Here is a 24,547-nt window from a genome sequence, read left to right as displayed (position 1 = left end):
TCTAAGTGTAGATTATAGTGTTATAATGTTCTTCCAGATGCTTCAACCTGTGGTTTTTATTGGTTCTGTGCTAGCAAGATGACTGCTTTATGCCCAGATATGCTATTCTATGAAATTGTATCAGAAATGCAGAAAACTATACATATATATATAGAGAGAGAGCGTGGCAAAGGGAATCTGGCTGGTTGTATCTGTTGCCATGGTTAAAAACCTGAATCTGTTGTCTATATAAGTAGCGGTAGCAGTTGCAAGATTGTCCATGGATGATGCTTCTGGACCTAGTGATGGTTCAGGTTATGCCTTAAAATTCCAATTTCAGCAAAACAGGAATCGGATTGGAAGTCATTAGGATTGGAATTGGAGCACGATTAGTTTGAATATGTCGAAATGAATCCAGATCCCAGTATATGCTTTTGGACTTATTTAGAAATATAACAGGATATGACTATAGTGAATTCTGTCAATCAGATTTGTTAGAAGGTTCACTCACTTCATTGAAGGGTTTGTATATTAGATATTGTTGCAATCTTTCCGGAGCTGAATGAAAGTAAGTTATGAGTCATGGTATTATTGTTTATGCCTAAACCAACTGTGAGGCTTTTGGTACTTGTTTTTAGATGTTCTCTTAGTTTGAAACCTTGCTCAAGGGATTTGGTGGAAGAACTTGAGCAAGCTAGCCAAGAGATTTCAAAACAGAGTTTTCTAAGGAGCGGTCGAGATGTTGGGTAACCCTATAGATTTTTAGTGGCCAATTTTGGGATAGGCACTTCAACAAACATCAACCATTGGTCTTTGGGGCACTTGCTGTTTCCAAGTAAACTTGCATGAATTGAGCAGGCGGGGCAGTGTGGTCTGCATCAGGGGTTGCTAGTTAAAGAAGTTTTGCAACCTGTGGCGTTACAGCCCTCATGTTGCTGATTCTAAATGATTGAAGGGTGGTGCCTGATTGGTTGGAGCTTGACTCCAAAGGTCAAAAGTACCAGGAGGTCCTAGGTTCAAATCCAAGGAGGAATAAAAATCTCCTTGTGGCCACGGAGGTTCAAATGCGGTGACTCCGGGCTATCTGCAAAACAGGGAGTCGCCCTGGGATTAGTCGGCTCGCATAGTGGGTTGGATATCCAGGTTAATCAAAAAAAAAATGATTGAAGGGTGCTTTCATATAACTCTTAGGTATGGATATGTCTTCTGATCAGCTAGCCCCCAAAGTCGTGTGTGATGGTCTGCAGTAATGGTGCTCATTCCTTGAATGTATTGGAAGCTGTGGTCTGTTGATATGAATCACTTGATATGTTTCTTGTTTTAACATAAAGTGCCCTTGTCTAAGGACTGGTAGGTCTGCTGATATGTTGACAGGTTTTTTGTACAATGTTCTCGTTATGAATGCATGCTCATATGGTATCATGTATTATTTCATGACAATTGATTGGTTTAATCTGCTTATCAATAGATCCTTATGAATCTGATTTGGGTTCTTTTTAGTGATTAATATTTGTTTTCACATTGTTGTTTTGAAGTCTTTATAGGAAACCCACTGGTGTTATATGTGATTATGTTTCAGTTGTATGTTTCATAATATATTTGCCATTCATCGTTAGTTGTAATATTTGTATCTGTGTACATGATTCAGAGCAGTTTTATTTGATGAATTTGCAAGATTTGGATATTGGGTACATATTATGATTAAACTAATTGTTGGGTTGACAACTTGACAATCATGTTGAAACTCAAATGTTTTGGGGTCTTTGCTCAGTTTTGAGTGTTTTGCATTGGGTTTTTTTTGGGATCAATTTTCGCTCTTGTGGCTTGCTTTTAAGATTTTATCGCATCTCATGGTTTTCAAGGAGGCACAGTAAATACTTTTAAATGGCTTCATACAAGTCTTATTTCTTTCTAGTAAACCATAAAGTATTTTTTGCTGTATTTTTAGTTCTCTCCTGGTAATTGGGGTGAATCCGAAAAGGGTGACTTTCTTTTCTCTGTTAATATTTATATATGGAAGATATTTCCTGCATGTTTTTCGTTCTTGTTTAGGTTTAAAACCTTGGACTTTTTGAGAGGCGAAACTTTACTCTACTCTACTCTACTAGTAACGTAGGCCAATGACCCTTTGATGTTGAATACAGTAAAGTATTTGTAGGCAAATATGCATGGTTTATGTTTTGATGGCATACAATGCGGTTGGAGTGGTCTGTACATTGTTGTTATCTATACAGATAATACACAGTTAGACACCAAAAAAAATAACAAAAATGAATTGGGCACAATTAATTTAGTATATGAGGGGTCCAGCATGTAAACCAATAATAGTCTTGGTTTCACCGGGAAGCAGTTTTGGATTTTAGCCTAATTCTGTGTGTGTGAAATGGGCACTAATAAACCTTTAATTATGTTATGATCATGTGAGATGCGTTTTATGGTTGAGAAGGAAGTTGTGTATATGTATATTAAAGGAATGGAATGGGGAATGGGGAATGGGGAATGAAATTAGTTAAAGGTGTAATAAGGAAGCAAGGGGTGATTAAGAGAAGCCAACAGCTGATGAAATACTTGGAGGTGACGCTATTTCAACAAACACTTGAGTCTGGTGTCAATTTTTATTCAATTTATAACTAATTTCATTCTCATATCTAATAGCGACCCACCCTCTCTCTAACACCAAACCCTAACTATTCCTATTTCTTTCACTCTTTCTATTCTGCAATCATTTCTTGTTTTTTCTAACTCAAATAATGTATGCCATCATTACTTTATTACCGAATTAAGAAAACTTACAAGTATTCAATATACATAATCTTAAACAAATAATATCACAAATGTGTGTATATATATATATATATATATATATATGTGTGTGTGTGTGTGTGTATTTTCATTAATTCCAAAATTGGTTTCTTCTGGTAATTAACGAAATCTTTCATGTTTCAATCAAAGTTAAGTAATTTAGTGCCAAAATAATTTCGGCTGTTAAGAAAACTTGACCATTTTTAAATGTATTGTGAACTCTTCACCTGAAAAAGGTAAGAGACGGGTGCGAGATTATTCATTTTTTAATGACCAACCTTTCTTATATTTATTATTGTCATTTATCTATCTATATATATATATATATATATATATATATATATATATGTTTGTGTGTGTATGAAAAATCGTATGAAAATGAGAGTTAAGGTGAGAAACGTAAGAAGGGATATGATGTATCTTGGGTGCATCTCATATTAATGTTTATTTAAGGGTGAATATCTCTTCTTACGAATCTCATTGAAATCTAACTTTTATATATATATATATATATATATATATATATATATGGGAGGGGGGACATTAATCAAATGAGAACCATTAAAATTGTTATAAACCCGTGAGAATTGTTAGAAAAATATTTTTTTACATTATTTTTTGTCATAAAAACTATGATTTTAGCTATTATTTCACATATGTTTGTGTTCATATGATAGAAATATATATATGAAATTCTTTTTTTGATTCACTTAAAGAAACGAAAAATATATAAAATAAGTTGTATCAATGTAAAACAAATGTATGTAAAACTATCATATTACAAAACAAGTATATGTATAAGACATCCCACGCTATGCCTATGTATTTTTTACCCAACAAACAACTATAGATGGTGTAATTACCTGTATGCCCTTGTCCTATTATCCCCACGTTCCTACAATGTTTTTTGTTTTTAATTTCCAATAAAACAACACATGTAACAATCATAAATTATTATTTGTATTTTTTTCTTAAAACAATGTTAGATGATGCATAAATGCAATAAATGAATGTTAAATAGATCTTAAATTGCTTTTAATCAAATAACCATATATGTCAACGTATTGTTTTAATGCATGGGACGATGATCAAATAAGAGCCACCTAAATGTTACTAGTTTATGAGCATCCATATAAAAATATTTTTTATATGATCTTTTTTCATTAAAACCTATAATTTAAGATATTATTTCAGGTATGTATGTGTTCATCTTGTGAAAAAAATACACAAACTCCTTTTGTTCACCTAGTGAAATGAAAAATACATGTAAATAAATTCACCTCGTGAAACGAATATATGCGAAACAAATATCTTAAATCCAACCATATATGTGAGGTTTTTAATCGGTTCTTATAAGTTTATAATCTTTTGGTGGTTCTCACTTGATTTAACCCCTATATATATATATATATATATAGAGAGAGAGAGAGAGAGAGAGAGAGAGAAGAGATTCAAACGATTTAAAAAAAATAAGAAAAATGACGTTAATATACAAAATCACATGTGATTTTACATTAACGTCAAAAAATGAAAATAGATGACTTTTGAACCTGCATGATTTTGTATGTGAATATATATATATATATATATACACATACATTTTTTCTTGTTTTCTTAAATAGTTAGCGTTATCGTTTGAAGCTATCCATCGTCGTGTGTGTGTGTATATATATATATATATATATATATATGTATAATATTTATGTTTTTGTATAATAAAATAAGGAAGGGAATGGAATGGTGTAGGTTGGTGAAGCGAGTCGTTTGTTAGAAGTGGACGCACTGGCATTGCTGTTGTGTATCTCTAACGGTTTCAACGTCCACCTCAAGCAACTCCTTCTCATTATTATCAATCGCCCCTCCATCCTTGCTTTCTTACAAAGCCTATCCAATTCCGCGATACACCAGATCAATTTCTCTAACACTCCCTCCCTCTTTATACCAATTCCATCTCCCCCCAATCTATTCCCCTATTCCATTTGCAGTTGCAGGTATGCTTGTTTAACACTGCTATACTTCTTCCTTCCTTCCTTCCTTCTTCTTGTCATTCTAATGTCGTCTTTTATTTGAAATTGCTTTGCAGAGATAAACATCATCTGCTTCTCTGTATAATGGAGATGGAGAAGAAGGAAATTGGTTCATCCACGGATAATGATGGTGGTAATTTATCTGGAAATCTGTTTCTGTCTCCTTCTGCATCTCACAACGATCAATTAGAATTCGATTTCAGTTCCGGCGAATTGTTCAACCCTGCCTCGTTTTGTACCTCGATTTTCCCCCCAAAATTCATTCCGCAGTCGCAGCTCTCCTTCTCTTCTCCGTCCGACTGCTCTTTCGATGATGATGCTTTCAGTGCCAACGCGATCGCTACCGAGAACCGGCTTAGCCAAGCCAGCTTCATCCTCGAGTACCAGCAGCTCTACAATTGCTACACCATGTGTCTCGCCAGCCTCCAGGACTCTGTTAAAGAGGTTGACGCTCTTCGTCAAGAGAACGAGGCTCTCCGCCTTGCAAACAACGATTTGCTGCAGAGATTGAACCTGTTCTCGCAGGCTTCGATGCAGAACTGCCTTGTCTCCTCTGTGCGTCCATCTCCGTCTCCTTCGTCTACTTTAGTAGGAGACTTCAACCGTCTTGGCATCGGAGCCGGGTTTTGCGAAAGTAATGCCTCTGTTGAAAAAGTTCCTAGCGTCAGCCCGACTAGCGTGATCGAACCAAAACAGTTCGCGAGGCATAATGGCGAGCGAGTTTCAATGCCCAAAAGCATTTCAGTTCGTTCCAGAGGTTATCTGAAATCTGTTTCTTCTCAACGACCGAGTCGCCAACAAGCAACAACTGCTTTGTTAGGTCAATCGGTGAGTGGCTGTGTAAAATGCGAGAATTAGGTCAGATGCTCATCATTCACTTGTAGAGAACGAGTGATTCAAACACATCGGCATCACTCTGGCTCCAAAAGAATCAGATATCATACATATCCATTACTTCATCTCTTCGAAACAATTTCACTTTTCAGGAGTAGTTTTCAACCCAAAATCTGATTTCAAATTATGAAACACGTATACTAAACTACAATTCATGACAAATTTTCTGAAGTTATCACAAAATAAGGATCAATGTTTTCTGTACATTTGACCTTAAATTCCAGTTCATGTATGTTTGTTCAAAAGTGAGGAGTGTTTTTTCTAACCTTACCTAACGATACAAGCTGTTATAATTGTGGTTTGACACAGCAACGTGTACGTGTACCTGGGGAGAAGAAATCTGGAGAGGGATTGGAGTTCGAGGTATACAACCAGGGAATGTCAAAGACTGAGCTGTGCAACAAGTGGCAGGAGACTGGAACCTGTCCTTATGGAGACAATTGTCACTTTGCACACGGAATAAGTGAGCTGCGACCGGTGATAAGGCACCCTCGCTACAAAACTGAGGTGTGTCGTATGGTGCTCGCGGGTGACATCTGCCCTTATGGTCATCGTTGTCACTTTCGTCATTCCCTCACAGAAGAAGAGATGCTTCTGGCAGTGAATCCACGCTGATTATTTGGAATTATTGAACGGGGATGAGGTTATGTAAATGAAAGGTCCGTCTATGATCTTTTAATTTCACTAAAATAAGTATTTCTGTAGAGTAATTAAGTATATACCCTAGAATTGAAGATTATTAATCAATGATTATACCATTTTAAGAGATTTCATTCTCGAGAGTATAGCTATTGTTATGTATCAATTTTTACATACTAAGGAGATGTTATGCTACATTTCTCGATTAGGTTCTTGTAATCGATTTGGGATCCCGATCAATCGAAAATTAAGCTGATTGAAAGTGTTTTAAGCTTTGATTTGATAAACCAGTGGCACTTTATATGCTTGCGATCATTACTTATCAAGTGTACTTAAATAAACCTTTTTCTCAAGAATAGTTCTTTTCTCTTGAGCGTGTTTGAATCCTCTTTTGATGTGTTTATTTGGAAAGTTTTGCAACATAATCCCGTACCATAATTGCAGACAAATTAATCAAGGCATCATTCAAATATACTATATATGATACATTTTTGATAAGTTGATTACTTGTGATTATATGGCAATTTAGTTGTCTCTGCCGTTTGTTTTGTGTTTTTGGTCTACTGCTCTGTCCATTATGAATTTGAACTAGTTGTGATCGCTGAGAGTGTCTCATGTGTTAATCTTGTCATGATGTTTTTGGCTTTGAGGTGCCTATCGAGACCTTCAAATAGAGGGATTCTCAATTAGCGCACAACAGATTGTTGGAATCTCATGTATGCTAGACTTGGATTATTTATCCTTTACATATGTTGGAACATTCATTATTTCTTGAAATACCTTTTGGAGAATAACCCTGAGGTTTCACATATTGTGACATATATGAACTTTTTTGTGTGCAAACATGTAGTGAAGCAGATTATTGATTGGAACATATTTGGATGGGATAGTTGAATGAAAATGTGTGGTTGATTTGTATCATCAACAGAAAATGAAAGGTTGGTTGCATGCACTTTTTACCTTTCAAGGCATATATTCTGGTTGTTGAGTGTCTAGATCATGTCGGACCGACTTATGGTTTATGATCCAACCCAAACCAAAATTACAAGGCAGGTTCACTCACTCATGGAGTTTGTTTTGTGGATTTCAATACAGTTATTAAGTAAACTCCCCAACTCTAAAAATAACCATCAATAATGAAAATGATATATAATTTTATGAGTGTACTAAATGATATTTTTATTTTTAATAATAGAAAGATAAATTTTATCTATCATATCATTATGGATAGAATAGGAAAACATACATTTAGTTAAAAATGAAATATGAACACTTAATTTGGAACAGAAGGAATAACATTTATAAACCACAGATACTCGCACACTTCTCACTTTTGGTAAATATGAAGTTTGGCCCTTGACCTCCTATAAAATTATGATACATTCTTGTATATTTTATTTTATGTTTAGAATAATTAATTTATAGTTACTAATTACAAGTCTACCTTTGATATGTTTTAAGTAAAATTATGTACGAACCTATATAAGGGCATACGGTGGCACGTGCCACCGTATTATCTCTCTTGTCAAGTGCCAAAAGATTAAAAAATTTATGTTATGAAAGGTACAACCGTATCATTTTAAAAGGTGTTATCGTAATATGATATTCAAAAGTTCAAGAAGGTACCTCGTAATCAACCAAAAAAGAACTCTTGAAATCAACCAAAAAAACCGAAAAGTCTCATGAAATCGATAAAAAAAACTAAAAAATTCCTCGAACAAGTAAAAAACTTTAAAATACCTCGAAACAGTGGAATTAGGCTAAAAACACATCGAGCAGTATTGAACGTTAGTAAAAACATGAAGACACGTCGATAAAACCGTGTTTTTTATAATTATTTGTAATATGTATTATATGGTGTCACCATATATAAAAATTACTAGGTCCATTCCTAAGTAAATGATAGATGAAGAAGAAGAAAACATGTAATATTTTTGTAGGCAGTAATATTTGAATTATAACTTTAACATGTAATACATGTATATATCGGATTATGTTTCATGTTTGGTGATTACGTTACCTTCATTTTAAGTTTCTTATACAAAATTCACGTCATTATATTAACATCGATATATTTTATATTGACTAATGGTTTGTATAAAAAGTTAAAACGTTGTTTTGTTTTATCTATCCCTTTTGCCGACATAAAGAAAGGTATATAATATTATTATAAATATATAGTATATTTTTTCTGATTAACCTGGAGATCCAATTCGTTATGTGAGCCGACTAACCCTATGACGACCACCTGCTTTACGGATAGTCTGGAGTCACCGCATTTGAACCTCAATAACCACAAGAGACATAAAATGCCATCTTAATCTTGAAAATGAAACAAACAATGTTTTATTTTATTTCAATATATAGTTTATTTTTAGAACTATATTATATTTTATTTCAAATTTTGAAAAATAAAATGCCATTTTAATCTTGAAAACAAACAAATTTGTTTTTTTTGATATATAATTTAATTAAACAATTAACACCGAAGAAGCAGTTGAAATTGGGACATCTTGTTAACAATAGGTTAATAAAAATTCCCTTGTGGTGATGCAGGTTCAAATGCGGTGACTTCGGACTATCTGTAAAACAGGTGGTTGTCCTGGGATTAGTCGGCTCGCATAACAGGTTGAATATCCAGGTTAATAAAAAAAATATCGACATAATCGAAATTTAACATTACTTGAATACATTCATTATGCTTTTGTTTTCTGTTCATATTATAAAAAAAACACATATAGCAAAGAGTATTTGATAAATATATAATTTTCAGAAAACTAAAATTAGTTGAATTCTTTTATAAATACCATATCTAAGCATTTAATATATTTTACAGAGGGTTAAGTTCCAGTGAGAAGAAGAGTTAAGGTCATAAGCGTAAGAACGGATCTTCACCATTGGATGCACATTATGATGAGATGCACCGTGATTCACCGGATCAGTCTCGTATCAATCGCGATTCATGGATGGGTTTGAAATTAAAGGTGATCAATGGTTCAGATCTTTTCTTATGATTCTCACTTTAACTCTTCTTCTCACATGATACTTCGACTACACTGAAAAAGGTAGAGGATGAGGATGGTAAGAAGTACGTAAACCGCTAACTAAGGGTACTAAGCGGTCATTTACTAAACGTTTATTAGGTAAGTGTTTACCAGCAATAAATATCACCTTCACCTACATTATCGTGTAACATTATCCTTCATCAAAATGGATTATTGGTGTCTTAAACCCAATAAGGACTTATCAGGCAAGAGTTTTTTTCTTCACTTACCTGGTAGTACTCTCAATTCTTGATATGTCTCTTATCGGGTTAGATTCTCGATACTTATCATGCTCAAACGACCCATAAGTTGATCGATCCCATGGGATGAAGACCACTAACTAAGGGTACAAATATATTTATAAAAATAACATTTTTTTTCTCGAACTTTCGGTTTTTTTTAATTCGTGAATGTAGCGTTTTAGGGCTTAAACCCTTTTCTTTCTACCGTAACTAATTTTAATGTGTTTTTAATACATGTCTTTTTGTATCGGCAGGTCAAATCATACATTTAAAATGTGGAACATAAGTCTTTGATATATATATAAGAATAAAATTAATACGTAAGAATGCATTTAGAAATATACAAAAGCAAAACAAAACACACAAAGGGAAATTTAAGTTATAATTACGAAGGAGTAAAGTATAGAAATCGTCCACGTGGTATCATGAAAGTTATATGTTTCGTCTTTGACAGTCACTTTTTACCTTTTCCCAAATAAAAAACCTAATCCCAACATTCACTCTCTCCAACGCCATCTTAACCGTATTCCATTCTCGATCTCACTCATTCCTTCTACTTTGTCTTCTCCCCTCTACACTGATTCACCTTTAGACCGGAACGAGGGACTGTAAGGATGGAACCAAGTGTGTGACCGAGAGCCAAAGTGTAGCAATTACCTTCGCCCTCATATCAAAAAGTGAATCAATGGGGATGGATTTTGCAAACCTCGTTAACTGATGACGGGACCATTAGGAAGCGTTCCCGGAGGAGGGTGGGCCGACCAAGGCCCACAAGAAATAGAGGCCCAATTTTCTTTCATTTATAGTATATAATAGTAGTTCAAAAATATTAATAAATAAAAGGGACACAAGTTTTTTAGTTTCTAATATAATTTAAAAAGAATTTAGAATTATATTAAGGGTGCAACCATGTTTAATTAATTATATTGGAGAAGAAAATATGTGAAAAAATAATTGGTTGTTTATTTTTATAATACTCATTATTTATACTAAAAATGTGTCTACTATTAAAATCTAAAAACTATCTTGACCAGAAAACATTGATATATTTTTCATCATTCATCTCCCCACCAATTCTTTTGATTATTCCCTCCACATGAATTCTATTTTTATATTAGAATATAATAAATTTCTTGTAATTTTGAAAAAAACAATTATCAATCATATGATACGATTCAGCTTATATATATATTTAGGATTTTAAAATTACTATTGTTTTTTCATACATTATTGACTATTTATTACCTAATATTGAGTGCATGAATTTTAAGTACTCTCATATCTCTAAAATAAGAATAAGATCTCACCAAAATGGATTTTTGATTTTAAAATTGATGGTTTCTAAAAATTATATTTTTACTCCCATACATTTCATTTGCTTTTGTTAAGAAAAGAAAAATAACAAATATTTTAGACAAACAATTCCGATAGAGGGTTGAAATGGCATGTCTGTACTTATTTCTTATGTATCTTGTATCTGCAAGAAAATGTGAAAGAATTAATAAGAGTACCCGTACAATGCATCGAGACACATCTTGATTTCATCGTTTATGTTATTCTTCGTCCCTATGTCCATCATTAACATATCATGTTTCTAGAAACCTACAATGTGGAAGTGTTGTGAGAAAACATTGGGCTGCTTTAATGCAAATTAGAATTCAAGTACATTTGCATATGCGCAAACAATACACTCCTTTGATATAAATGATCATATTAGTGGCAAATCACACTTCTTCAACATATATATTCTGTCTAATATCACAATCTGCTCCCTTTCAAATTTTCAAACTAAAAAACATTACAAAGTGTGTGCTTCATTTCAATTTTTATTCCTACTTCTTCCACATGTATGGCATATGAGAACTTACATAACTCAGTTCTTGTGTTGCATCCGACCACTTTCAGCACCCGCATATGGATCAATCGTCACATTTATCACCGCAGGCTTTCGTGCAGAGAACGATTCAGTGAGAGCCGATTTAAGCTCATCAGGAGTCCCAACAAGATACCCTTTTCCACCAAAAGCTTCGATTAGAACATGGTATGCTGCGCCAGGCACAAATGACGTAGGCGCTGGATCGTCTTTGAAAGGCCCCGTGATGTCTTCAGCGCTTCTTCGGTCACCACCATAAACACCACCATTGTTGAATACTATCACCACTACAGCCAACTGATACCGAACCAAAGTCTGCAAAAATATGAACCCATATCAATAAAGGTTCTATACCAATGGGGAATGGCACATAAAAGGGAATAAAGAGAGCAAACCTCGACTTCCATGGCACTGAACCCGAACCCAGAGTCCCCTTCAACAGCAACCACAAGCCGATCCGGTGAAGCCACGGCTGCAGCAATGCAGTAACCCAAACCAACTCCCATTGTTCCCCATGTCCCTGCATCTAACCTGGTCCTCGGCTCCATTTGAACCAAAACAGACCGACCAACATCCATCGTGTTAGCCCCTTCTGAGACCAATATAGGAGCAGGACTACCTAACGCACTTATTGCATCTCTGATGATCCTCATTGGGGTCAAGAAATTAAAAGGCACCACATCTTTGGCTAACTGAGCCTCCATCCTCAACACATTTTCCTTCGTCTTATTGGTTATGGCTTCAACCCAAGGATGAGACCGCCCCAAACAAAAAGGGTCGTCTTTGATCTCCTTATTCAGTACTTTAAGAGTCCTTTTTGCATCCCCAACCAATCCTAAATAGGGCTTTCGAAGCTCAATCTCTCCTTCATCTATATCAACCAAGATAAATTTAACATCTTTGGACCACTTTGGAGGCTCTCCAAAGTGCAACAACCAATTCAATCGAGCACCAACAATGATAGCAACATCGCATTTACCGATGGCAAGGGAACGAGCAGCTGTAGCTGCTAATTCATGGGAATCTGGCAACAAACCCTTACCCATTGGAGTTGGCAAGAATGGAATTCCAGTCTTTTCAACCAACTCCTTGAGTTCTCCCTCAGCCCTAGCTATGGCTGCCCCTTTACCAAACACAATCAAGGGTCTCTCAGCTTTCCTAATTAAAGATATGGCTTTAGCAATTTCATCAATTGATACACTCTTAACTGACTCTATCTTTCTACTGCTCTCTGCATCATCGAGCAACTTATTTGCTTCTGATTCAGTAACAGTTTGGTGAAGCACATCGGAAGGGATATCTAAGTAGCACCCACCAGGCCGACCTGATCTAGCATGATCAATAACACTAAAAACGGAATTGGGGATTTCCTTGATATCTTTTGCTTTAACTGAAAATTTAACAAAGGGTTTTACCGCAGCGATCTGATCGAGCTCCTGGAAATCACCTCGACCGAAATCCTTCTGATCGCAGGATCCAGAAATCATGACCATGGGCCAGCCGTTGACGGCAGCGTTGGAGAGTCCCGCAAGGCCGTGAACACATCCGGGACCGGATACGGTGAGGAGGATGCCGGGAAGACCAGTAAGGTATCCGTAGGCTGATGCGGCGTACCCCGCCGACTGCTCGTTGTGGAAAGCGATGAATCTGATTCCTAAGGCGACGGCGCGGTTGGCTAAGGAAGTAACAGGTATGCCGACGACGCCGAACATGCGGTCGATGCCGGCGCGTGCTAGGGCTTTGGCAACAAGAAGATTGGAGTCGATGACGGTTGATTTATCAGCCATTGAAAAATGCAAGAATGGAGTAGTAGGAGAGTGGAGAGGGTTAGAAAAAGGGGAGAATGGACGTGATGGAAATCAAAATAGGTTTTGGCAACTGGATCGAAGCCGATGGCGATTCAAAAAGGAGTTGCAGACTTCAATTTCGCTTTCGTTTTGGAGTGCCATCTCCCAACTGACAACCGACCATACTCTTGCCACTCCAAAATATCCGATAAATAAAAATCTGAAGTAACAGTGGTTCATCTTTTTAACTTATTACTATGATCAAGATAAATTATTCCTACATAATTAATTATCAATATATATATTTATTATATTTATTTATTTTTATATCCTTGTTATATTTATATTATTATGGTCATATAATTAACTCTATTGACTTTTCCCTAGGTTAAACCGCGAGTTTCTTGGCCTTTTGATTAACCTTAAAGTGCATTCGCTCAGAAAAATTCTTGTGTTCGCCACTGAGAATAGGAACGAAAAAAAATCGAAAGATTCAAATTGATAAAATTAAAAACTTATACATATTGAACGGGTTAAAAGTTGTTCAAAACATAATCAAATGCATACAACTTGTCATATCATTTTACAGTTGTTTGAAGATGTAAAGTGGGAGAGTTTACAGCCTTTGGTCAATAGGTTATTTGGACCTTGAAAAGATAATCAAGGTAGCTTGCTTCCAAGCCAGGACACTAAATGCACATGTAGTTCTAATTGTCGGTCTACAATGTATCTCTTCTATAATAGAATATTATTTAGATGAATGGGAAATTGAGTCCATTCTTTGATCTTCGAGCTCTCTAAGATCCTTAACTTTTAGAGGTTGTTTGTTTGTCTCTTAATAGTTTCATTAAGAGGCTACTTCTGAATCTTTAGGAGGTAAACCATGTATGGTATAAAAAAAGAGGTTGTTTGTTTGTCTCTTAATAGTTTCATTAAGAGACAATATCTGAATCATTAAGAGGTGAATCGTGTTTGGCAACAACAAAAAAAAATTGTCTCTTAATGGTTCTAAAACTCTCTGAATGATTTTGTATCATGTACATCCTTTAACCATTCAGCGCCCTAATTCCATTGTAAACAGTTACCAAACAATTATATTTCATTTTGCACTATATCATGAGAGCCTCTTAATCATTCTGACTATTTAATAATTTTGCACCAAATCATTCAACAACTGTCAAACAGTCTCTTAGTTTGCTCTTTGATTCATTTTGTTACTCAAAAAAGGAGGAAGAAGTTTAGGAACGTGGTTTAAAAAATAAGGATGTATGCATACTAGAAATACACGCAAAATTGGGCACCTACACACCGTCATCGACGTTAATCAAGACCATGTTTCGTGCTTTCATCCATCTCTTTTAAGACAATGTTATCATTTACAAATTTTTAAGTTGCGATAAAAGGAGCAACATTTTTTTTTTTGGTGAGTTCTCAATCAAGTTTTTCCTTTTCATTAAACAATAACTATCGCTTGAAATTACTAATCTTAATTTGTCTAGAAGTTGCATTTGTTTTATCATTATTCAAGATTTCATTTTTAATTGCTCAAAGTACTGCATTAAACAATATCCCAAGTTAAATGTTATATTTTCTGTAACATAAGAATGTTATATTAACATATGAATTATGATAGATTTTCTCTTTTCGATTTTGGTTTCACTTTCACACACAAACTCGTTCATACTCCAACTTTTTAAAACATTCAAATGTTTGACCTAAATTGTGCATTTATATCATATTATTATACATTTCCATCAATGAATACTACGTTTAGATTGGTCATTGAAATCGAATATTTACTACTCAGGGTTGTAATTTGATACAGAAGCCTTGTGATATTATAATGTGTGATTAAATAAATAAATAAATAAACGATATACTCTATAGAATGATCCCCTTTTAGTTGATTTTGTTCAACGATTCATCAAACAAAAATGTTAGCAAAACATTTACACTATGTATAGTAAATGGGTGCTTCTGGATAAATTATGATAATGTGAATGCAAAAAGCAATTGTTCTCCTCCCATTTTAGTTCGAAATGGATCATCTTCACAAAGTGTGATTTTTTTTATTAACCTGGATATCCAACCTGCTATGCGGCCGACTAACTTCAGGACGATCACCTGCTTTGCAGATAGCCTGAAGTTATCGTATATGAACCTCCGTGGCCACAAGAGGATTTTTATTCCTCCTTGGATTTGAACCTGKGACCTCCTGGTACTTTTGACTTTTGGAGTCAAGCTCAAATCAATCAGGCACCACCCTTGTGGTTAAAAAAGTGTAATGTTTTTTATAAGTTTCCGCAAGAAAGATGGTTTGTTAGAAGCAAAATGCTAATAATAATGGTTTGAGAAGTTGGTCGCTAAAATCAATAGATGAGAACGATAATTTTCTTTACATGCAATGGCCATAAGAATAAAAAAAGAATTGATGTCAGAAAAAGCAGACATATCGTCAACCCAGTGACATATAAGCAACGGTATGAAGGGTGGATAACTATGTTTTGTTTGTTACAAGATTATAAAAAGGCCAAAATAAAATGTTATAATGTGATTTTGACATGCCTCCTTTACATGTTTGTATCCCTTTTGATTAGGACCGTGTAAAAAGACATCGCGTATGTTACCTTTTTAATGTGCTTCTTTTTGTTGATTTTGCTAGGCGTGATCTAAAGTTTCAGTTTGGTAAGACAAAATCAGATAAACCAATAATCGAACCTCCATTACTTTATACATGTATCCATCAACGAAGAGATTTATTGATTGCATACTTAAACATAATTTTAGTTCAATATTGACTGTGATTTCATTAAATCTTGGGGGTCATTTACCAAATGTTTATCTGGTTAAATGTTTACCAAGTCACGTTACCTTACCGGATGAATATGGTTAGAACAAAGAATCTTACCTAATAAGAGTGAGGCAAGCACCAAGAGTCTTACTCGGTAAGTGAGGGCAAACACTCTTGCCACGTTTAGCGTTTTTCTAGTAAATTGTTGCATGCAATGCTGTTTTGGTGGACTAAAATCTTAACCGGTAAGTAAGTGATAGAATTGAACTTACCGATAAATATTTATAAGGTAAGTAATTGATAAACGACTCGTTAATATTTGATATGTTGTGGGTAAACCAAAGCATTGATCCACGGGTCAATCCATCGGATCACTTCTTGAATCAATTGGTTGTGGTATATTTACTCATATATTAATACCTTGGACAATAATTCAAACTATTGTGGCATGTTCATTTTCTATATCATTAAAATTAGAGATGTATAAGAAGTCATTTGATCAAATTTAAACTGATTTATGATAATTGGATATCCAAATGTAATTAAATTGGATGGGATCTAAAATTTCAACAATCAAATTGGATGATCTGGTTCCTAAATGACAGTCCAAAATTCAATAAAATTGAACCGATCCAATCCAATTATCATCTAACTACCATCTAATTAATAAATTAACAAAATATTTAGTTGAAAAAGTTAATTAATTGGTTGAAAATTTTATCAAAAATATTGGATGGATCCGGTCCGGTCCAATAGAGATAACCAATAGTAATATCCAACAGATGAAACTGATCAAATCCAATCATCCATTAGATTGGAGTGAATCAAATGTCTAATATTAATTGTATTGGATCGGATGATAAAATTCAACATACATCAAATGATTTCATCAGATCGGATCCAACTAAATCTATTGAATTAAACCTACAAACAACATGGTTGAAATTTACATAAAATGATATGAGTTTGAAAGCTAATAAAAAGGTTTGGAGAGAAGAATCCTCCTTCGTTCCTGCGACTAATTATCATCACATGTGACGGTGAATTAATGAATATGAATACAAACGAAAGTCATTTGGGGCCTTGGAGCACAACGTGGAGTAATGATATGGCAACTTCTTCATGTTTTTTTTTTCTTCATATTATTAAAATATTTAATTAATTTAAAGTCATATTTACAACAGAATTAATTTGGCCACATTTATGATTAATTAATCAATTGTTTTTTAAAAATTAAAAATAAGTTAATTGATGATTTTTCTTTCAAATTACATGTCAAATTTCATATTATATTATTATGTATAAATTAAAATGGTGTTTGGTTATAAGTATTAAACACTAATCAATAAAAAGAAAGTATTTGGTTTTATATAATATACAGTAAATTACGAATTTGGTCCTTGTGGTTATATGAAAATTATGGATTGGATCACCCAAACAAAATAATTACATGTATAGTCATCATGGTTTTATTTTTATTATGGATTGGGTCTCTTATTCTAACTTTGTTAACTTAAATACTGTTAAGTCAAGGGTGTTTTAGTGATTCAATACTTTTTATTGTAATTAAAATTTTAAATTTTATGATTATTATATGATATTTGTATGATTATACATATACACACACATCTTTACAAATCGAGGTAAACTTGGAATGGAAGAATCACATAAAGTTATCCATGGAAGAATGCAATCTCAATCATATAGATGCTTGCAAAGAATTTCAATTGATTCGGGTAGGTCTTTGCAAACACCACAATGAGATTCAAGATATGAATTTCAATCATTGGAAGTGCTTCAATGGCGGTCTTCGACGCCGGTAAATTATGATTCATTCTCCCTAGCCCATTCGCTTGAATTTGAGTCAATTGAATCAATAATCATTCAAAACCAGAACCCAACAAAAACTCTGACATACTCACCGGTAATGCCCTCAAACCAAACCCAGCTCATCCTCGTAATACAACTCAAACCCACCATCGTTGCAAGCGTGTCCTCGGAGGACGATGACGGGGTTAAATTAATGACAACCGATGACCTGTTTATTTTAGCAAGCTGGAGCATGGCGGGATAGGATTCAATCTTGAGCTCTCTTGCTCGTCTCTGACCATATACATAGCCGAATCAGGAAAACATCTCAGGCGGAACTCCGAGAGTGGGGTTTCCAATAACTCGGTGGGCTTCTCGATTTCCTCTATAAACCACCGTTGCCCAAGAGTCGGAACGCTAATAAACATATGCATTTGTTGAAATTGCAGTTAATCTCTTCATGTGGTTTTGTTCCATACTTGGTAGTCCCATAAGTAATATCTATCACACCGACTTTTGATGGATTATTTCTAGATTCCAAAGCTTGGCTTCCCCTGATACATTGTGTGTCTTCTAATGATTCTCAGATAATTAAGTCCTCCAAGATGTCATACCCAACAAATTAGTCCCTTTTTTGCCATTAATTGCCAACTCGTACTCAAAATATCAAACACATGTTAAGAATATGCACTTAATTGAAGTTAAAACAAACCATTGTTGCTGGAGATAATAAAGTTTGGCGGTTCAAGAACGGAGAGACACAACGAGATTGAAGGAGATGTCGAGTCAGAGGGAGGGGCGAGAAGGTTTCACCATCGTTGGGTAGGGGTAGCCGAAGATCGTGAGTTGGCTGGAGAGGAGATGTTGTCGGTGCTTTGATCGATGCAAGGGTGGGGGGTTTAACAGGGACGATTTATGTTTTATTAATTTATAAATAAATATAATAAGTATAGATTTTAAAAATAAAATATAAAAAGACAATACTACCCCTAACTTAACGGACTACTAGTTAGTGAAGTTAGGATAAGGGATACAATCCATAACGAAATTGAAATTATGGTGACCATACATATAATTATTTGTTTTGAGGGGCCCAATCCAAAATTTTCAATCACAAACGGAAATTTTAATTTACTTTATAATATATAATAGGTTCATTACTCTTCAAGTCCAATTCTCCATTGCAAGTTAAATGAGAATGAATGAAAACTCATCTTTTATTTACATTCCAAGTTAAACTGAGTTCCACGAAAAATTATTTTGATTCCATTTGTTTATTAGAATATGTTTAAAACCTCGCTTGATGCTTTTTCTCCTTTCACTTGAAAAAACTGTAACATATTTTTTTTTATTAATCTGGATATCCAACCCGCTATGCGAGCTGATTAATTCCAGGGCGATTACCTGCTTTGCTGATATCCTGGAGTCACCGTATTTAAATCTTCGTGGCCACAAGAGAATATTTTGTTACAAATTGTACGGAAAATACAATATTTTCCCTTTTCATATGTTTTGAATCCAAATTTACGAGGGTTTTTCTCAATACAATAATTAATTAACAATTATTCACTTCATAAATTGTCTTTATTTAGAGTTATTTAAAAAAAAAATTAATAATAATAATACATCTTTATTTAGGAATTGTTTAACATATATAAACTAATTTATAAGTTAAATTATTTTCTAAGTATTTGTATAGATGCATATAGACTAGTTTATAAACTAGCTTATTGATAAGCTACTTGAAGTATCTTACGAGAAGCTTTTTTATCATTTTTTCTAATTATACCTCTCATTAATATTAATTATTAGTTATTATAAATAAATATTAATTATTATAAAATAAAAGATTATTAATATTAATTATAAATGAATAATAGTGAATATATGATTTTGCATTTTTTGTTTGATAGTGAAATTAAAATACATTTGCCAATGCAAATTGTTGTTTTAATATAATTTGTTCGAAATTATTTAAAGTTAAATAATCAAAATATATATTAAATTGTAAAATATAAAAATAAAGCAAACCAAATATACTTGGAAAACCGATACTGAAGTAGTGTATGGGAAAGATGGAAATATAAGTAGTCCATTTCTTTATCCTAATAGATAAAGATGTTTTTCATATTTTATTCTTTATTTTTAATAAATAGGATGTATATATATGTCATTTTATCATTGTAATTGTTAATTTGGTAATATTTTAATTGTTTTTAAATATAAAAAATTAAATATAATAACTGTTTTTATGGAAACTATAAATCAATTTATTTTAATATATAATTATTATAATTAATAGTTTATATTCTTTTATAAAATTATACTCTTAAAATATGAATTGTAAAACTATACTCCTAAAACATATAAATAACAGTATAATCCTGTTTCAATAACTATAGATGAAATAGTTTCATATATGGTTCACAACACCATGTCAAATGGTCCATCTTTCATTCAATGTGACAAAGAGTCTTATGAATTCATTCAAGAAACAGTGAAACAGTTTCATATATTGTTTTGTTTTCATTCGTAAAACAAATGTCATTAATGAAACCACGTAATGCAGTTTTCAAAATGTTTCAAAAATGAAACTAATTTCATTTTGGTTATGAACCATTAAACTACTTTCATTAATGAAATAATAGTATTCAGATCTTGAAATGTTTCATTAGTTGAACCATATTTGGCTTCATTAATAAAACCAATTTCATCTTGGCTATAAACCATGAAACCGATTCCATTTTGGTTAAGAAAAATGAAACAAAATTAAAAATAAATGAAATTTTATTATTCAGTTCTTGAAGTGTTTCATTGACTGAACAATATTTATTTTCATATGTAAAACTGAGTTCATCTTGATTAGAAACCATAAAACCGATTCCATTTTGGTTAAGAAACATTTCAACAATTTTCACTGTTGAAACAATGTCATCCAGTTTTTGGAATTGTGGAGTCCATGAAACCAATTTCAATGATGAAACGAATTTCATTAACGAAAACATGTTATTCAGATTTTTTCAAAATGTTCCATTGACTGAAACATATCTGACTTAAATTTCATTATACAGACGAACAATGAAACAAATTTCACTAACGAAAAAATGAGATCCAGTTTCCAAAATGTTTTTATTGATGAAATCAATTTACAAAAATGAGACGAACAATGGTTTGCCAATTTTACCCTTTCTTGATTAAATATTAAACCTTTTATTTTTATTTTTTTACTTTTTTAATATTACACATTTTAATCATGACCATTGATCAAGAAAATATATGAATAAGATTGATTTATAGAATTTAAAAAAAAAATGATTTGTATTTAATCAATCATATCTATGTGTATAACTGTTTGGAGATGGTAACGTTGGGTGATGCTTTTAAGAGACGCAAAGTTGATGGAGGAGGGTTTGACCCTGGCAACACACACAACCCCCATAACCGAAGTGGATAACGACCTACCCCTGCCTTTCATTTAATTTGTTTGAGAAGTAACCTACAAGCCTTCATTTATAAACCATGTTTAATTTATTTACGTTGTTGTTTTCTTCTACAATTTAAAGCAGTTTCTTTTCAAAAATTATTTTTATATTTTATCATCGTTATTATAAAAAAAACCAAATTTCACAATTACATGTTAATATATGATTTTAATTTAATTTAAATATGTTCAAAATAAACTAACTATAACATTTCTGTATCAACTCAAATCAAAAAATAAATTTATTTTAAAACTACCAAACAAAACTAACAAAAACAATGATTCAACAAATAAGCTTGGAGCATACTTCATCATAATACCAACCTAATTAGTTAGGACCAAACACAAGAACAAACAAATTATTAAATAAAAAAAATATCAAAAATTTATTTTATAATCATTTTTAAAACGTAGTTTTCATTTTAAATCAGAGTCTACCTTATGTATCTGCATAAAACCTAGTTTTTAAGCCAAAGTTTGGGTTAACACAAATGCCTTTTGTATAAGCTCCAGTTATAATAAAAATTTAATTAGAAAAATTAGTATTTTAGTTAATTTTTAATTATAATTATAAGTAAATAATTGTATTCCAATTTCCATCAGTTGGAATGTACCTTCCGTTGAAGTAGTTGTACCACCGCAGCCAGATCGACATTCTTACCTTTAATTTCTGGGACGCGGAATTCTCATTGTCAAACACTTTCGTTCCAACTGTCACCTTCTATTTATTTATTATTTAAAAATTAATAATATTTTTTTGTTTTTTTAAATTTTTTTTTGTCAAACTCGCAACTCCATATATACCCTCAATTACATTCTCCATTACTCCATCTTCCATTATCCCATCTTCTATACCAGTTCTCTTCAAACGTCGTCGTCATGGGTAACTACGTTTCCTGCACCTTAACCAAACACTCAAAGGGCACTAAGGTAATTTACCTCAATGGCGAAATCCGCAGAGTCCAGCAACCAATCAAAGCCGCCGAGCTGATGTTGGAATCGCCCAACACATTCCTCGTGAACTCCAAGTCGCTCCGCATCGGAGCTCGCTTCTCCGCCCTCAATGCCGACGAAGATCTGGAGATCGCCTCCGTCTACGTCATGTTTCCTATGAACAGGCTCAACACCGTCGTCGCCACCGCTGATTTGGGGGCTCTTTTCCTTGCTGTTAAATCTGGTGCTAAGAAAATCGGAAACGTCAGGATCCAGCCGGAAAATGCTCCTACGCCGCCCAGGTTGAGCTTGGAGAACATAGAAGAGTTGTCTTCGCCGGAGTTTAAGCATATGATCTCAATGTGTAGATCAAAGAAGCCGTTGTTGGAGACGATTGCTGAAGAACCGATTTCTTCCAGATGATCGATCGTTCGTTGGCCCAAAGGGTCTTCTCTTCATTTTTTTATATACATATATAGATACGATATAATTCTTTCTTTTTTTCCTCAAGCAATATGGGAATTGCAATTTTTTATTTACTCCTTCGTATGTAACAATTGATTTTTTGAAGTTGCAAAATATATAACGGGGTGTTACTTTTATCAATCAAATATTCAAGATTTATGAATAACAAATATCGATTTTTAAGCACTTGGGGTTGTAGCACAATCGTTAAAACTAATTTGGGATTCAGTGGAAATCTATCTTTTTTCTGTTTGAATTCAGACGTTGTCAAAGTACTTATAGCCATGAAGGTTCATGCGTGATGACTCCAGGTTATTCGTGATTGCTCGAAGAATTAGTTTGTATACGTAAAATCAAATCGTATTTTCTATGTCAAAAAAAGTAGATAATGCCATCATACATGTAGTTTAAATTATATTGGTTAGTCCTTTGGATAAAAGCAATGAAGTTATTATATCTTTAATTTGTGATATCGACCGGTAAAAGCAAAAAAAAAAAAAAAAAAAACTTGTGTTGAGACTCAGAAAACGAAGGTTTACATCCAAGATTTTTGATTAAAAATGTTCAATTGTGTACTTCTAATATATGAAGTCATTTTTGACATCAATACGCAGTGTTGGTGATACGTTTTCGTATATGAATTTTTATGTGTTTTATGAAATACTATTTATTTTGTAAATACAGGGTACTTGTGTTTTTTCTTTTTCTAATTTTCTTAAATGATGAACAAATAGGATCATGAAGGTTGGGTTTGATCTAAACTCATGGGTTGCCGACGTTGGAGCATATGATGGTTTCAATAGATAATCTAGAGTTTCTATTAGTATCGTCCTTATGTGTTTTTCAGATATAAAAACTCTTACATTCGTTTTAAAAACATTATCATATAGTTTGATCAGGATGCACCCAAAATTGCTTTTGTACATATACATGCATGCATTTTCTATTCAATCTCAAAGATCGTAACCTACTGAAATACTAATTAAAGGCTTACGTCTTTCTACTTACTTGATTAAAACACAAGCAACGTCCCGTGATTATGAGATATACGTGATATCGACTCTTCAACTGTAACAATCACAAAACACATTTAAATAAGTGTCACATGCGACATCAAAACAATGATTAATTAGTAAAGAAAAGAAAGAACAAATGTATTAGAATATGACGTCAAGAGCTATTTTTCCTCACATGAACATATTCTCATAAAATGGGTGTTTTACATTATATTGCATGTTTTATCGTGAATACAAGAATGAATTGTTATATCATCGAGTAAGATATGAATTTTTGAAGCCACAATTATCAATTTGTTTCTAATTTATTGATTTTAAATTTAAATTCAAATTTTTATGAAATATGATTATATCTTTTGTATTTAAAATCTCATAAATCTATATTTGATTTTCTATGCTTGACGTTACGTTACATAGAAAGGTCATTTTTCAATTCATTGACCACCCAAAACCTCTTCAATCATGATTTTAATTTATTAATTTGGATGCATGTCAACTCCATGATAATAATACACTCATCTTTTCTTAACGAAATACAATATTTTGTATTTTGAATTGTCTAAAGAATTACATCTATTATAATGTATTTTTTTTTAAAACAAATTGCATGAAAAGGTAATATACCTTGACTTGATTTTTATTTCAGATAACGTACTTTTAAAACATTTATTATGATATCTAATTAAGATGTAAAGTTTCAAATATTTAAGTACATACTTAAACCTGTTGATGCAACATCCAACTTGATATTATTTAGATAATGAC

General features: G+C 33.0%; 3 protein-coding genes across 3 annotated transcripts; 2 read left to right on the top strand and 1 right to left on the bottom strand.

Annotated features, from left to right (window-relative positions):
* The first annotated feature begins 4,898 nt into the window (after positions 1 to 4,898).
* LOC112501054 (zinc finger CCCH domain-containing protein 14-like) lies at positions 4,899 to 6,612 on the top strand. Its single transcript, XM_025104703.1, has 2 exons — positions 4,899 to 5,636; positions 6,012 to 6,612. The coding sequence occupies exons 1-2, from the start codon at positions 4,899 to 4,901 to the stop codon at positions 6,315 to 6,317; spliced, it is 1,044 nt and encodes a 347-aa protein (XP_024960471.1). The 3' UTR covers positions 6,318 to 6,612.
* Positions 6,613 to 11,302: 4,690 nt separating this feature from the next.
* On the bottom strand, positions 11,303 to 13,452 carry LOC112501516 (2-hydroxyacyl-CoA lyase). Its single transcript, XM_025105173.1, has 2 exons — positions 11,896 to 13,452; positions 11,303 to 11,815 (listed from the first exon to the last, which is right to left on the bottom strand). The coding sequence occupies exons 1-2, from the start codon at positions 13,285 to 13,287 to the stop codon at positions 11,501 to 11,503; spliced, it is 1,707 nt and encodes a 568-aa protein (XP_024960941.1). The 5' UTR covers positions 13,288 to 13,452; the 3' UTR covers positions 11,303 to 11,500.
* Positions 13,453 to 22,247: 8,795 nt separating this feature from the next.
* Positions 22,248 to 22,724, top strand: LOC112517819. The gene has a single exon (XM_025125226.1). The coding sequence runs from the start codon at positions 22,248 to 22,250 to the stop codon at positions 22,722 to 22,724; it is 477 nt and encodes a 158-aa protein (XP_024980994.1).
* Positions 22,725 to 24,547: the final 1,823 nt, after the last annotated feature.

Source organism: Cynara cardunculus, assembly GCF_001531365.2.
Source record: "Cynara cardunculus var. scolymus isolate 2C chromosome LG 1, CcrdV1, whole genome shotgun sequence".
NCBI lineage: Eukaryota > Viridiplantae > Streptophyta > Magnoliopsida > Asterales > Asteraceae > Cynara > Cynara cardunculus.
Note: the sequence above shows the minus strand (reverse complement) of the source record. Positions and strands in the feature narration are given on the sequence as shown.

What these genes read in the sequence shown, in the direction of transcription:
- LOC112517819 (XM_025125226.1), top strand. Translation starts at nt 22,248, where the DNA reads ATGGGTAACTACGTTTCCTGCACCTTAACCAAACACTCAAAGGGCACT.
- LOC112501054 (XM_025104703.1), top strand. Translation starts at nt 4,899, where the DNA reads ATGGAGAAGAAGGAAATTGGTTCATCCACGGATAATGATGGTGGTAAT. An exon ending in CTGCTTTGTTAGGTCAATCG is followed by an intron (nt 5,637 to 6,011) that starts GTGAGTGGCTGT and finishes GGTTTGACACAG; the next exon opens with CAACGTGTACGTGTACCTGG.
- LOC112501516 (XM_025105173.1), bottom strand. Translation starts at nt 13,287, where the DNA reads ATGGCTGATAAATCAACCGTCATCGACTCCAATCTTCTTGTTGCCAAA. An exon ending in TCAGTGCCATGGAAGTCGAG is followed by an intron (nt 11,816 to 11,895) that starts GTTTGCTCTCTT and finishes ATATTTTTGCAG; the next exon opens with ACTTTGGTTCGGTATCAGTT.